General features: G+C 41.3%; 2 protein-coding genes across 2 annotated transcripts; both read left to right on the top strand.

Moving 5' to 3' along the window:
• On the top strand, nt 1-8,801 carry LOC123998999 (protein FAM83F-like). The gene is made up of 4 exons (XM_046304303.1): nt 1-1,234; nt 6,047-6,214; nt 7,515-7,636; nt 7,757-8,801. Exons 1-4 carry the CDS (start codon nt 701-703, stop codon nt 8,799-8,801), a joined length of 1,869 nt encoding a protein of 622 aa, XP_046160259.1. The 5' UTR covers nt 1-700.
• Nucleotides 8,766-12,496, top strand: LOC123999975. Its single transcript, XM_046306034.1, has 2 exons — nt 8,766-9,037; nt 9,140-12,496. The coding sequence occupies exon 2, from the start codon at nt 10,291-10,293 to the stop codon at nt 11,614-11,616; it is 1,326 nt and encodes a 441-aa protein (XP_046161990.1). The 5' UTR covers nt 8,766-9,037; nt 9,140-10,290; the 3' UTR covers nt 11,617-12,496.
• Nucleotides 12,497-13,092: the final 596 nt, after the last annotated feature.

Raw genomic sequence — 13,092 nt, 5'->3', positions numbered from 1 at the left:
ACTATTAATCTACAATGTAGAAAATAGTAAAATAAATAAAACCCTGCAATGAGTAGGTGTGTCCAAACTTTTGACTGGTACTGTATATTTTCAGAGTAGCTTCCCCAACACTGCTGACCTGTGACCAAATGCTTTTGTTAAAATGTATGTCACAGAACCAGAGCATCCAAGAAAAGTATCCGAAGCACAGGGTCTGATAAATACATTTGGAATTGAACTGTTTTGGTTTTTGCTTTGAGTCATTTCATTTTAGTTGGCTAGACATTACAACATCATGTAGGCTAATTTATCTGTATTGAGTTCTATGTCAAACCTACAAGCCTATACACTACAGTACCAATGTGCTTTACGTGACACCACTCAATTCTTGGTTGGCCTTTATGGAAATTCAAAATAATCACATTCTCCATGCAAGAATTACCTCAACCCCACACAAAGATGGCGCCGTACTCTATGGCTGCCGTCTTTGTTATTTTGTGATTATTGTTCCTTGTTTTATAGTAAACCTACTACTTAATATCGATTACTGCATTGTTGGGCATTATCGAAACTGCAGAGTTTGCAAGAAAGCCATTTCACTTTTCTTGTGCACGTGACAATAAAACTTGACATTTGAAACAGATTATAACAGTTTAGAACTCCTCCCCCTACCTCTTGAACGTCACCTGTGTACGCGCCCAACACCTACAGGTAAAGGTGTATGCAAAGAGAACTGCGGGGGAAGGAAGAATTAACGGTTGGAAAAATTCCGGATACCGCTGCTATGGCCGAGTCTCAGCTTCTGTGCATGGACGAAGATCATGTCAACGAAAAGATACCCGAATCCAAAGCAGAGTTCTACTACTGCGAGGAGCATCGAGCCGCGCTCGAGCAACTATTGAAGAACGGTGATGGCGCGTTCAAGATGCGACTGAAAGAGGACAACGTCAGAGACTTTCTATCCGCCCGCGAGATTAAATGGATTCGAAAAACTTTTGATGAATATGATTCCGATAGTGAGTCCGAGAAGGGCGAATATGAAAAGGCTCAGGAGTCCAATGCAGACTCGGGGGTCCACTCCACATACTGGCCTCAGATGTCGGACACGGATGTCCCGCCGCTTGACATCGGCTGGCCAGGCAGCACTAGTTTCTATAAAGGTGTCACTCGAGTATCCGTTCACACGCACCCACCCAAAAACAAGGGCCCCCATATAAAAGAGGTTGTCAGGAGACTCATTCAAGAATCAAACAAGGTAATTCCAGTTCTAATATAAATTGATAACGGCATATTACACGTGAACAACGTCATTTAAATCATTTCTTCTCTGCCCTAAATGATTGAGTGATGCCCTCACATTGTTCCCTCTCATTCTTTGTAGCTCAGAACAGTTTACAAATGACTTTGAATCCTGAGTCAGCATGACCCTGAATCATGCATTTGTGTTCTTCATCTTGACAAGTTATAAAATGGGTTCTGTTAATTAATATAATAATAAATAATAATAATAATTCAATGTAAACTTCTCAACACTACATAGGATAGTTAGTGTCAGTTCTAGTGGCCTATTTATCAGGTCTGAATTTGTCAGTGGAGTTACTACAGTCGCTACATACACCTCCTTTTTTTGACATGAGGTTTTATTACCTGCTTGGTTACTTCTCAGGTAGCCTAGTGCTTAGAGCATTGGACCAGTAACCAAAAGGTTGCTAGATCAAATCCTGATCTCACAAGGTAAAAATCTGTTGTTCTGCCCCTGAACAAGGCAGTTAACCCACTGTTCCTAGACCAGTTAACCCACTGTTCATAGACCAGTTAACCCACTGTTCCTAGACCAGTTAACCCACTGTTCCTAGGCTGTCATTACAAATACGATTTTTTCTTAACTGACTTGCCTTGTTAAATAAAGGTTAAAAAAGAAAAAAAAGAGAAAGGGTAACGTGACTAATTGTTCTTCATTCACCTACAGTGTCCTCAGAAAGTATTCATACCCCTTGACTTTGACAGTCATGTGAATTCAACAAGAGATGTGTGTCCATAAAGGCTTAGAACAGCCAGGTCCTGGCTCAACTGAGGAGTCGTACTTGAGGAGTCGTACTGTAAAATGAACCAAGGCGATTAGCAACAATGTAAAACATCTACTTCTATTTTGATTTTATTATGAAATGAAACGATGACATAATTGACCATTGTTTGATGATTAACTATTGATTTATGTTATGTTGTTATTATCATAGATATAGAACACTGATATGTTAATCTCAATCGTCTTCATTTTCTCCCCTTCATCACGTCATTACGTTCTACAATGAATTATCAACAGTTAACAGGAGTTTTGAAATGAATGTTCACAGTAGATCTCTAACTGGATGGAACAAATGCAGTAGATAGGCATGTTGTAACACGCAACGCCCCATGTGGAGGAGCTGGAAAGGCCAAACATTTCACAGTTCTAAATGTCAGACAGTTTCACATCAGAACCTGTAACAAGTCATTCAAAAGTGTTTCCCCAGCCTCACGTCAGTGTTTAAAAACACATCCACACGACGCTTTCTCCTCCCACGTCCACTGTAATTCAACTCACTCCATCAAGAGTCCCTCCCCCTCTAAATGGCTGTGTAACCTGTCAGTCATGCTGCCTGGGACTAAATGTCAGGAGGAAGAACACGCATAACTCCGGGGTTAAGCTTGGCACAGGAGGACACGGCTACAGGGCAAGGAGATAAGCATGCAAACTTGAGCTTAAACACTGTGGGTGTAAGTAGCCCAAATCCAGATAAGAGACTGGAGTGTTTGACCAAGTTACAGTTAACTTCTCTGGAACAATGGAATAATGCATACTCACTTTACATTCACATTTTATCTCCATTTCATGCAATCTCAATGTTCATATTTTTTATCCTCGTACATGCAAAGTTGATTCTTGTCCATATCCGGTTTCTGGCTCTTCCTTAGTCCACTGTTGACACAGTCCCAAAATGTTTTGCTTGTCAGCAGTCAAGTTTTCAAGATATTGAACTTTCAAGAAGCAAAGTGTTATTTTCCACATCATCATGATGATGCACAAGATTGTGGGACTGTTTCAACAGTGGACTAATGACAAAATACCAGAAGATGGTATTTCACTGAGAACAATGCAAATGATGGGTCATCGTTCACTCCTTGAGACAGGTTAATGATCTACTGACAGGGAAGACAAACCCGTGACCAGCTGTTCTGTGTGCATATGACTAGGTATGTCAATGAACTAAACAAACTGAAATCGTTGACAGGCCGTCATTTTAAATATGAATTTGTTCTTAATTGACCTGCCTGTTAAAATAAAGATACAAAAAATAGAAAATAAAGGACAAGCCAGGAAGTGACTCTAGCCTTACTATAAAAAGGCCTTCACTGTCCAATATTTTGTCATCACCACTCCTTTACCACTGTCAGCATACGACAGAGAGCATTAGACTGCCTTATCCTAGTGTGGTACAGGACTAGGTCATAGTAATGCACCAGTGCTCACATTTCTTCACATGCAAAGGCTGTGCTCCTTAAAGACAACCAGTTCTGTTTTTACCTAAATGAATTCAAGGATTATAGGATTTACATTTCAATAACTGTGTGTGTGTGTGTGTGTGTGTGTGTGTGTGTGTGTGTGTGTGTGTGTGTGTGTGTGTGTGTGTGTGTGTGTGTGTGTGTGTGTGTGTGTGTGTGTGTGTGTGTGTGTGTGTGTGTGTGTGTGTGTGTGTGTGTGTGTGGTTGTGTGTGGTCGTACGTCTGTGTGTTAGAGGTCGACCGATTAATTAGGGCCGATTTCAAGTTTTCATAACAATTGGAAACCGGTATTTTTGGACACCGATTTGGCCGATTAATTTTGTACATTTATTTTACACATTTATTTAATCTTTATTTAACTCGGCAAGTCAGTTAAGAACACATGTTTATTTTCAATGACGGCCTAGGAACAGTGGGTTAACTGCCTCGTTCAGGAGCAGAACAACACATTTTTAACTTGTCAGCTAGGGGGATTCAATCTTGCAACCTTACAGTTAACGAGTCCAACGCTCTAACCACCTGATTACATTGCACTCCACGAGGAGACTGCCTGTTATTCGAATGCAGTAAACCAAGATAAGTTGCTAGCTAGCATTAAACTTATCTTATAAAAAACAATCAATCAATCATAATCACTAGTTAACTACACATGGTTGATGATATTACTAGTTTATCTAGCGTGTCCTGCGTTGCATATAATCGATGCGGTGCATATCGTTGCTCCAACGTGTACCTAACCATAAACATCAATGCCTTTCTTAAAATCAATACACAGAAGCATATATTTTTAAACCTGCATATTTAGCTAAAAGAAATCCAGGTTAGCAGTCAATATTAACCAGGTGAAATTGTGTCACTTCTCTTGCGTTCATTGCACGCAGAGTCAGTGAATAAGCAACAGTTTGGGCTGCCTAATTTGCCTAATTTGAATTTTACGTAATTATGACATAACATTGAAGGTTGTGCAATGTAACAGGAATATTTAGACTTATGGATGCCACATGTTAGATGAAATACGGAACGGTTCCGTATTTCACTGAAAGAATAAACGTCTTGTTTTCGAGATGAGAGTTTGGATGATATTAATGACCTACGGCTTGTATTTCTGTGTGTTATCATGTTATAACTAAGTCTATGATTTGATAGAGCAGTCTGACTGAGCGAATGTAGACACCAGCAGGCTCGTAAGCATTCATTCAAACAGCACTTTTGTGCGTTTGCCAGCAGCTGTTTATGATTTCAAGCCTATCAACTCCTGAGATTAGGCTGGTGTAACCAATGTTAAATGGCTAGCTAGTTAACGGGGTGCGTTTCAAACGTCAGTTGCTCTGAGACTTGGAGTAGTTGTTCCCCTTGATCTGCATGGGTTACGCTGCTTCGAGGGTGGCTGTTGTCGTTGTGTTCCTGGTTCGAGCCCATGTGGGAGCGAGGAGAGGGACGGAAGCTATACTGTTACACTGGCAATACTAAAGTGCCTATAATAACATCCAATAATCAAAGGTTAATGAAATACAAATGGTATAGAGGGAAATAGTCCTATAATTCCTATAATAACTACAACCTAAAACTTCTTACCTGGTAATATTGAAGACTCATGTTAAAAGGAACCACCAGCTTTCATTTGTTCTCATGTTCTGAGCAAGGAATTTAAACGGTAGCTTTCTTACATGGCACATATTGCACTTTTACTTTCTTCTCCAACACTTTGTTTTTGCATTATTTAAACCAAATTGAACATTTTTAATTATTTATTTGAGGCTAAATGGATTTTTATTGATGTATTATATTAAGTTAAAATAAGTGTTCATTCAGTATTGTTGTAATTGTCATTTTTACAAATAAATGTAAAAAATCGTCAGATTCATCGGTATCGGCTTGAAAATCGACCTCTATTGTGTGTGTGTGGTTGTGGGTCTGTGTGTGTCTGTGTGTGTGTGTACCGGTATATGATTGTGTGTGCGCACGTGTGTGTGAGGTGTCTGGGTTATTTATTGAATTTACACTTTTGCCTTTCCTTTGTCCTCTCTGATCTTTGTTAATATCAACTAGTCTGGTATTATTAATCAGATTTATCAGTCACCTCAAGCCTCTCAAATATTTTGACATACTTCTGTTTGGATTGAAGTGGAAAAGTTGTCATAAGAAAATAAATCTTGACATTTTGGCTCAACTCGTTTTTCCAGTTAATTAGGGAGATTCTAATCTTACTCGAGAAATTGAACCACAAGTCTCCTGCTTTGAGTCCTTCAAATCCACCCCCTGTATATAGCTTTGTTATTGTTATGTCATTTTCTTGTGTTACTTTTAGATTACAATCATTTTTTTCTCACTTTAGTTTATTTAGTAAATCTTTTCTTATCTCTCTTTCTTGAACTGAATTGTTGGTTAAGGGTTTGCAAGTAAGCATTTCATAGTAAGGTCTACCTGTTGTATTCAGCGCATGTGAGAAATACAATTTGATTTGATACAGAGATATCATCCCCCTCTGTTCTTCCTCTATAACAGTCCTATGTGTGATCCTCAGGTAGTAGCCGTGGTCATGGACCACCTTACAGACCTGCAGATCCTTCAGGACCTATTGGACGCAGCACAGAGACGAGGGGTGGCTGTGTACATCATACTGGAGGCTCGTGGTATGCCCCACTTCCTGGATATGTGCACTCGTTTACAGGTCACTGCTCTGCATCTACGGGTAAGACAGGGATGCTTTGGCAGGCAGTAGGCAACAAACAAACAGGAACAAGTGATAGTTAGCTATGGTATTACCATGTCATTACCATGTAAATAGCAGAGTGTCATGTGAACGGAAAGTGCAGCCTCAACTTCTTGGCAGTAAAAAACAGAATATTACTATTCCTCTGGCCTATTCTTTTATTATCATCCATATTGGCACACTGTCTATACTGGTGTAGGATCTTAATTTGAGCCAGTTTGCTACAGCAGGAAAATAATCCTGCAACAACAGGAGATGGGAATTATTATGTGGATAATAATTCATGGGCATTTTTGTAGGGGTTGATACATTTTACATAAGGGACAATCAAGTCTGATATTTCAAAGTGGAAATTACAAACTTGAGAAGCCTCTTTAAACCTCAAATACACCACAAGTCAAAAATGTCCTGCAATGCATGAAAGTTCTCCTGCAACATGGTGATCAAATTAAGATCCTACATCTGTAGATGTTGATCTATGTAGATGAAAGCTTGTGCAGTAGATCTAGCCTATTTTATATGGAATGCTGGATAACCTAGTGTGTGTGTGTGTGTGTGTGTGTGTGTGTGTGTGTGTGTGTGTGTGTGTGTGTGTGTGTGTGTGTGTGTGTGTGTGTGTGTGTGTGTGTGTGTGTGTGTGTGTGTGTGTGTGTGTGTGTGTGTGTGTGTGTGTGTGTGTGTGTGTGTGTGTGTGTGTGTGTGTTGTGTGCTCTTCATTGAGCCGAAACAATGTCCTGTGGAACTTGATCAGTTGATAAGCTTCTGAAAGGCCCTTCCAGTGTTGAGACTCTGTCATTGTTGTTTTATAGAAACTGCTCTTCATTGAGCCGAAAACAATCCAGTCCTGTGGAACTTAACAGAAACAGAGTTTATTAATGCTCAAATCCGAATAACTGAAATCCTCTAGATAGTTGAGGGGAAAACAACTGATCCTTGACCAAACAAGTGTTAACAGCATAGGGTAGCATCCTTCTGACGTGTCTGTTTCTGTGTTTATGTCTCGGACAGTCTTTTTCACTCTCTCCAACTCTCCCATTCCTTGCTCAGTAAATAGACCTGCCTCGACTGTATACTCAAGGGGTTTAACTCAACCCTTGCATCACCAGTTTCGGATTTGCTTACCTTGAAAGTTTACTTTGGTCGTGGGTGGTAACAGCACAATTTCCCTTAGTGTTTGATATGATACTGTTCAGTACTTGGAAGTCTGATAGTCACTGACTCATGGTTTATACTGTAATAAGGGCACCTGTCTAACTCGGTATCTGTGTGACTCTTTCAGAACCTGCGTGTGCGAACGGTGAAAGGTTCTGGGCTGGCCCTATCATTTGGCAGGCTGCCCGGCTCTCTGTGCTCCAAATACATGCTAGTGGACGGAGAAAAGGTTATGTTTGGCTCTTACAGGTCAGTCATTTTCTCAGTCATACACTTCCACTCACATTCATTCAGCCAGAGCAAAAAAATATTTTTTTCCTACTCTTTGAGCTTTGAGTCTGTCTCACTCTCTTGTTCTGTCATCTCCAGCTTCACATGGAGCTCCTCTAGGATGGACAGGAACACCATCACAGTAATGTCTGGGCAGGTGGTGGACTTCTTCGACAATGACTTCAGGGAAATGTATGCTGTATCTGAGAATGTGGACCTTTACAAGGAGTTCCACATAACCAAGCCTCCCATGCCTGCGCCGGTACGGAAGGTGGTGGTCCCCAAGCCCCTGTTGATGTCCACCTCCCGTTTCCAGGTGTCTCTAGGGGACTCTCGTGGGCAGGCTGACCAGAGGGTGCCTGCACATAAATACCACAACCCTAAGTATTCTCTGGTGGTGGGGAACAGTCTCGGCCTCACTGGGTCCTTACAGGACCTCTCCACACTCAGAGACTCACTGGGCGGTGGACTCGGACGGAACGGACTGTCAACGCTACTCCATGCCAAAGGGGGCAGTAGTGTGGAACTGGACAAGGTCACTGCAAAGTCCCCCAGTTCTACTGTGGAGGATGAGGAGGATGGGAAGGGAGGTTCGCAGAAGCACCAGGCCTTAGGTGGAAAGAAACAACGCAGTTCTTTCAGGCTCTTCCTGAAAGGCAGAGGATCCAAACACAACAGTGAGACTATAGAGGAGGATGGGGCCACTCCTTCAAGCCCCTCCTCCACCCGCCCAACCCCTTCCCCTAGCCACCCAACGCCCACCCCTAGCCACCCAACCCCTTCCCCTAGCCACCCAACCCCTTCCCCTAGCCACCCAACCCCTTCCCCTAGCCACCCAACCCCCACCCCTAGCCACCCAACCCCCACCCCTAGCCACCCAACCCCTTCCCCTAGCCGCCCAACCCCCACCCCTAGCCGCCCAACCCCCACCCCTAGCCGCCCAACCCCACCCCTAGCCACCCAACCCCCACACCTAGCCACCCAACCCCTTCCCCTAGCCGCCCAACCCCCACCCCTAGCCACCCAACTCCCTTCCCTAGCCGCCCAATCCCCTCCCTTGCCCATCGAACCCCCTCCCCTACCCACCCAACCCCTCCCCTTGCAACCCAAACCCCTCCCCTACCCACTCAACACCCTCCCCTAACCGCATAAACCCCTCCCCTACCCACTCAACACCCTCCCCTACCTGCCCAAACCCCTCCCCGACCCGCCAAAACCCCTCTTCTACCTGCAAAGTCTCAGAGACGAATAGCACTGCCACTTATGACTCATTTGAGATGATAGAGAAACCATCCCTGTTGAAATGTAAGAACAAAAAGCCTTCAAAACTGCCTCAAAGAAGTATGTCTCTAATGACCCTCAACAAAGGAGAGGATGATGGTATGTTGTTATATTCTACCATTTGTGGTTTTCATTTGTCTGCAATAGTACCTCACGTGGACTGTTTGATGGCTCATCCCTTCTTTTCTCCTTTCCCTTTAGGAAAGGGACACAAGAAGCCTTCCAAGAAGAACTGCATCCAGTCCTGAGATGAAGAGAGGGAGGACAGGATCAGCTGGGAGAGACAGAGCCAGAGGACATTTGAAGTAATTGCCATTATCAGATGCCGTATTAGATGTGGAGTAGTAGTATAGTGATTACATGTCATGGCTGGAGTATAGTAATGATGGCAAGAGTATAGTAAATACATGTCATGGCAGGGGTATAGTAAATACACGTCATGGCAGGAGTATAGTGATAACATGTCAATGCAGGAGTATAGTGATAACATGTCATGGCTGGAGTATAGTAATGACATGTCATGGCAGGAGTATAGTAATTACATGTCATGGCAGAAGTATAGTAATTACATGTCATGGCAGGAGTATAGTAATTACATGTCATGGCAGGAGTATAGTAAATACATGTCATGGCAGGAGTATAGTGATAACATGTCAATGCAGGAGTATAGTGATAACATGTCATGGCTGGAGTATAGTAATGACATGTCATGGTAGGAGTATAGTAATTACATGTCATGGCAGGAGTATATTAAATACATGTCATGGCAGGAGTATAGTGATAACATGTCAATGCAGGAGTATAGTGATAACATGTCATGGCTGGAGTATAGTAATGACATGTCAATGCAGGAGTATATTGATAACATGTCATGGCTGGAGTATAGTAAATACATGTCATGGCAGGAGTATAGTAATTACATGTCATGGCAGGAGTATAGTAATTGCATATCATGGCTGGAGTATAGTAATTACATGTCATGGCAGGAGTATAGTAATTACATGTCATGACAGAAGAATAGTAATTACAAGTCATGGCAGGAGTATAGTAAATACATGTCATGGCAGGAGTATAGTAAATACATGCCATGGCAGGAGTATAGTAAATACATGTCATGGCAGGAGTATAGAAATTACATGTCATGACAGAAGAATAGTAATTACAAGTCATGGCAGGAGTATAGTAATGTCATGTCATGGCAGGGGTATAGTAAATACATGTCATGGCAGGAGTATAGTAATTTAATGTCATGGCAAGAGTATAGTAATGTCATGTCATGGCAGGGGTATAGTAAATACATGTCATGGCAGGAGTATAGTAATTTAATGTCATGGCAAGAGTAGAGTAATGTCATGTCATGGCAGGGGTATAGTAAATACATGTCATGGCAGGAGTATAGTAATTTAATGTCATGGCAAGAGTATAGTAATGTCATGTCATGGCAGGGGTATAGTAAATACATGTCATGGCAGGAGTATAGTAATTACAAGTCATGGCAGGAGTATAGTAAATACATGTCATGGCAGGAGTATCGTAATTGCATATCATGGCAGGAGCATAGTAATTTCATGTCATGGCAGGAGTATAGTAATTTCATGTCATGGCAGGAGTATAGTAAATACATGCCATGGCAGGAGTATCGTAATTGCATATCATGGCAGGAGTATAGTAATTACATGTCATGGCAGGAGTATAGTAATTGCATATCATGGCAGGAGTATAGTAATTACATGTCATGGCAGGAGTATAGTAATTGCATATCATGGCAGGAGTATCGTAATTGCATATCATGGCAGGAGTATAGTAATTACATGTCATGGCAGGAGTATAGTAATTGCATATCATGGCAGGAGTATAGTAATTACATGTCATGGCAGGAGTATAGTAATTGCATATCATGGCAGGAGTATCGTAATTGCATATCATGGCAGGAGTATAGTAATTACATGTCATGGCAGGAGTATAGTAATTGCATATCATGGCAGGAGTACAGTAATTACATGTCATGGCAGGAGTATATTGATAACATGTCATGGCAGGAGTATAGTAAATACATGTCATGGCAGGAGTATAGTAATTACATGTCATGGCAGGAGTATATTGATAACATGTCATGGCAGGAGTATAGTAAATACATGTCATGGAAGGAGTATAGTAATTACATGTCATGGCAGGAGTATATTGATAACATGTCATGGCAGGAGTATAGTAAATACATGTCATGGCAGGAGTATAGTAATTACATGTCATGGCAGGAGTATATTGATAACATGTCATGGCAGGAGTATAGTAAATACATGTCATGGCAGGAGTATAGTAATTACATGTCATGGCAGGAGTATAGTAAATACATGTCATGGCAGGAGTATAGTAATTACATGTCATGGCAGGAGTATAGTAATTACATGTCATGGCAGGAGTATAGTAAATACGTGTCATGGCAGGAGTATAGTAAATACATTTCATGGCAGGAGTATAGTAAATACATGTCATGGCAGGAGTATAGTAATTACAAGTCATGGCAGGAGTATAGTAAATACATGTCATGGCAGGAGTATCGTAATTGCATATCATGGCAGGAGTATAGTAATTTCATGTCATGGCAGGAGTATAGTAATGACATGTCATGGCAGGAGTATAGTAATTACATGTGCTGCTCATTCTATGTACTACTGTAATGTTCCTTAGTGAGACTTGGTGTGAGACTGTGGACCGCCACTGCCTTATCAGTTAGAGTAGTGAGAGTCTTCAATGCCAGACCCACTTCCTTTAATATGAGCCTAATGTTGTTGTTTAGCAGGAGTGATCTGATGCCACATACCAGTGAGTGTTTCCTGAGTCCTGCCCGTCTCAGATGGCATTCACCACCTGTGTCAGGGAAATGCCAATACAGACTTGATCGGTCAGTCATTCGATGCTTGAAAACTGATCTTATGTTACTGCTCACATGTCATAAGAAATCAACATGTTGTATTGCTCTTCCCTGTATCACTGTCATTGAAACGGCTGCTTTTAAACCTAAATAAATGGATGGCGTTAAAAACACAGGTATAGATGTATTCTGAATGTGTCTATCCTTCAGGTTACTATGGAGAAGGAAAAGTGATCAGCTCTCTTCTCTCACACAAGGTATCACCTTACCAAGGGCACTTTGTTAAATTGTTAGTGGACTGGCCCTTATCTCCACTGGAGTGTGTAGTGTCTGAATAATGGATGTTGTTTTAACAGATCAGACACCGATCACACACTTCTGTGTTAACATACAACAATACATTGTCTCTAAACCTATGTGACATTATAAACATGTCACTGGTCCATGGCTATATCTGTCATCTTAATAAAAAAGAAGCAATAGGGACTAAGACATATTTTGCTTATTTTTTATGCATAGCAATTACAAAGTGCAAAGGACATTTTCTCATTGAAATTATAGTGTGAAGTCTTGTGTATAAAAAGGCCAAAGATGTATGACACATACTTCATGTAATTGACTGACTTCATATCTCTGATGTGTGACTGTTGTTTTATATGAAATCATAATATAAAAAATCACTTGTCTATTTTGTTTTGCAATCATTTACAGAGGACATGTAGATAGTTTTGCTAAATCAAGTTCTCTTCTCCACAGTCGTGTGATTTTTTGTTTTTGGACGTGATCATATTTTTCTTGCACAACCTTTAGATAACATTTCCTACCACTATCTTATCTGTAGATTTGTCGAGGAAATGGATGACTGTGCAGGAGCTCCGCTTAATCATAACTCTGCTAGTTGTAGATATGGTTTGGGTGGTATACAAATGTTTTGGCTGCCGGTATAATAAGTGCAATTGATAGCTGTTTTTTCTCTCTCTGAGTGCATCAGTGTTTTTATTCTCTCTCTCTCTCTCTCTTGGTGCATCAGTGTTTTTATTCTCTCTCTCTCTTGGTGCATCAGTGTTTTTATTCTCTCTCTCTCTCTGGGTGCATCAGTGTTTTTATTCTCTCTCTCTCTTGGTGCATCAGTGTTTTTATTCTCTCTCTCTCAGTGTTTTTATTCTCTCTCTTCTTGGTGCATCAGTGTTTTTATTCTCTCTCTCTGGGTGCATCAGTGTTTTTATTCTCTCTCTCTGGGTGCATCAGTGTTTTTATTCTCTCTCTGGGTGCATCAGTGTTT

Source organism: Oncorhynchus gorbuscha, linkage group LG16 (assembly GCF_021184085.1).
Source record: "Oncorhynchus gorbuscha isolate QuinsamMale2020 ecotype Even-year linkage group LG16, OgorEven_v1.0, whole genome shotgun sequence".
In the NCBI taxonomy this organism is placed as follows: domain Eukaryota; kingdom Metazoa; phylum Chordata; class Actinopteri; order Salmoniformes; family Salmonidae; genus Oncorhynchus; species Oncorhynchus gorbuscha.
Note: the sequence above shows the minus strand (reverse complement) of the source record. Positions and strands in the feature narration are given on the sequence as shown.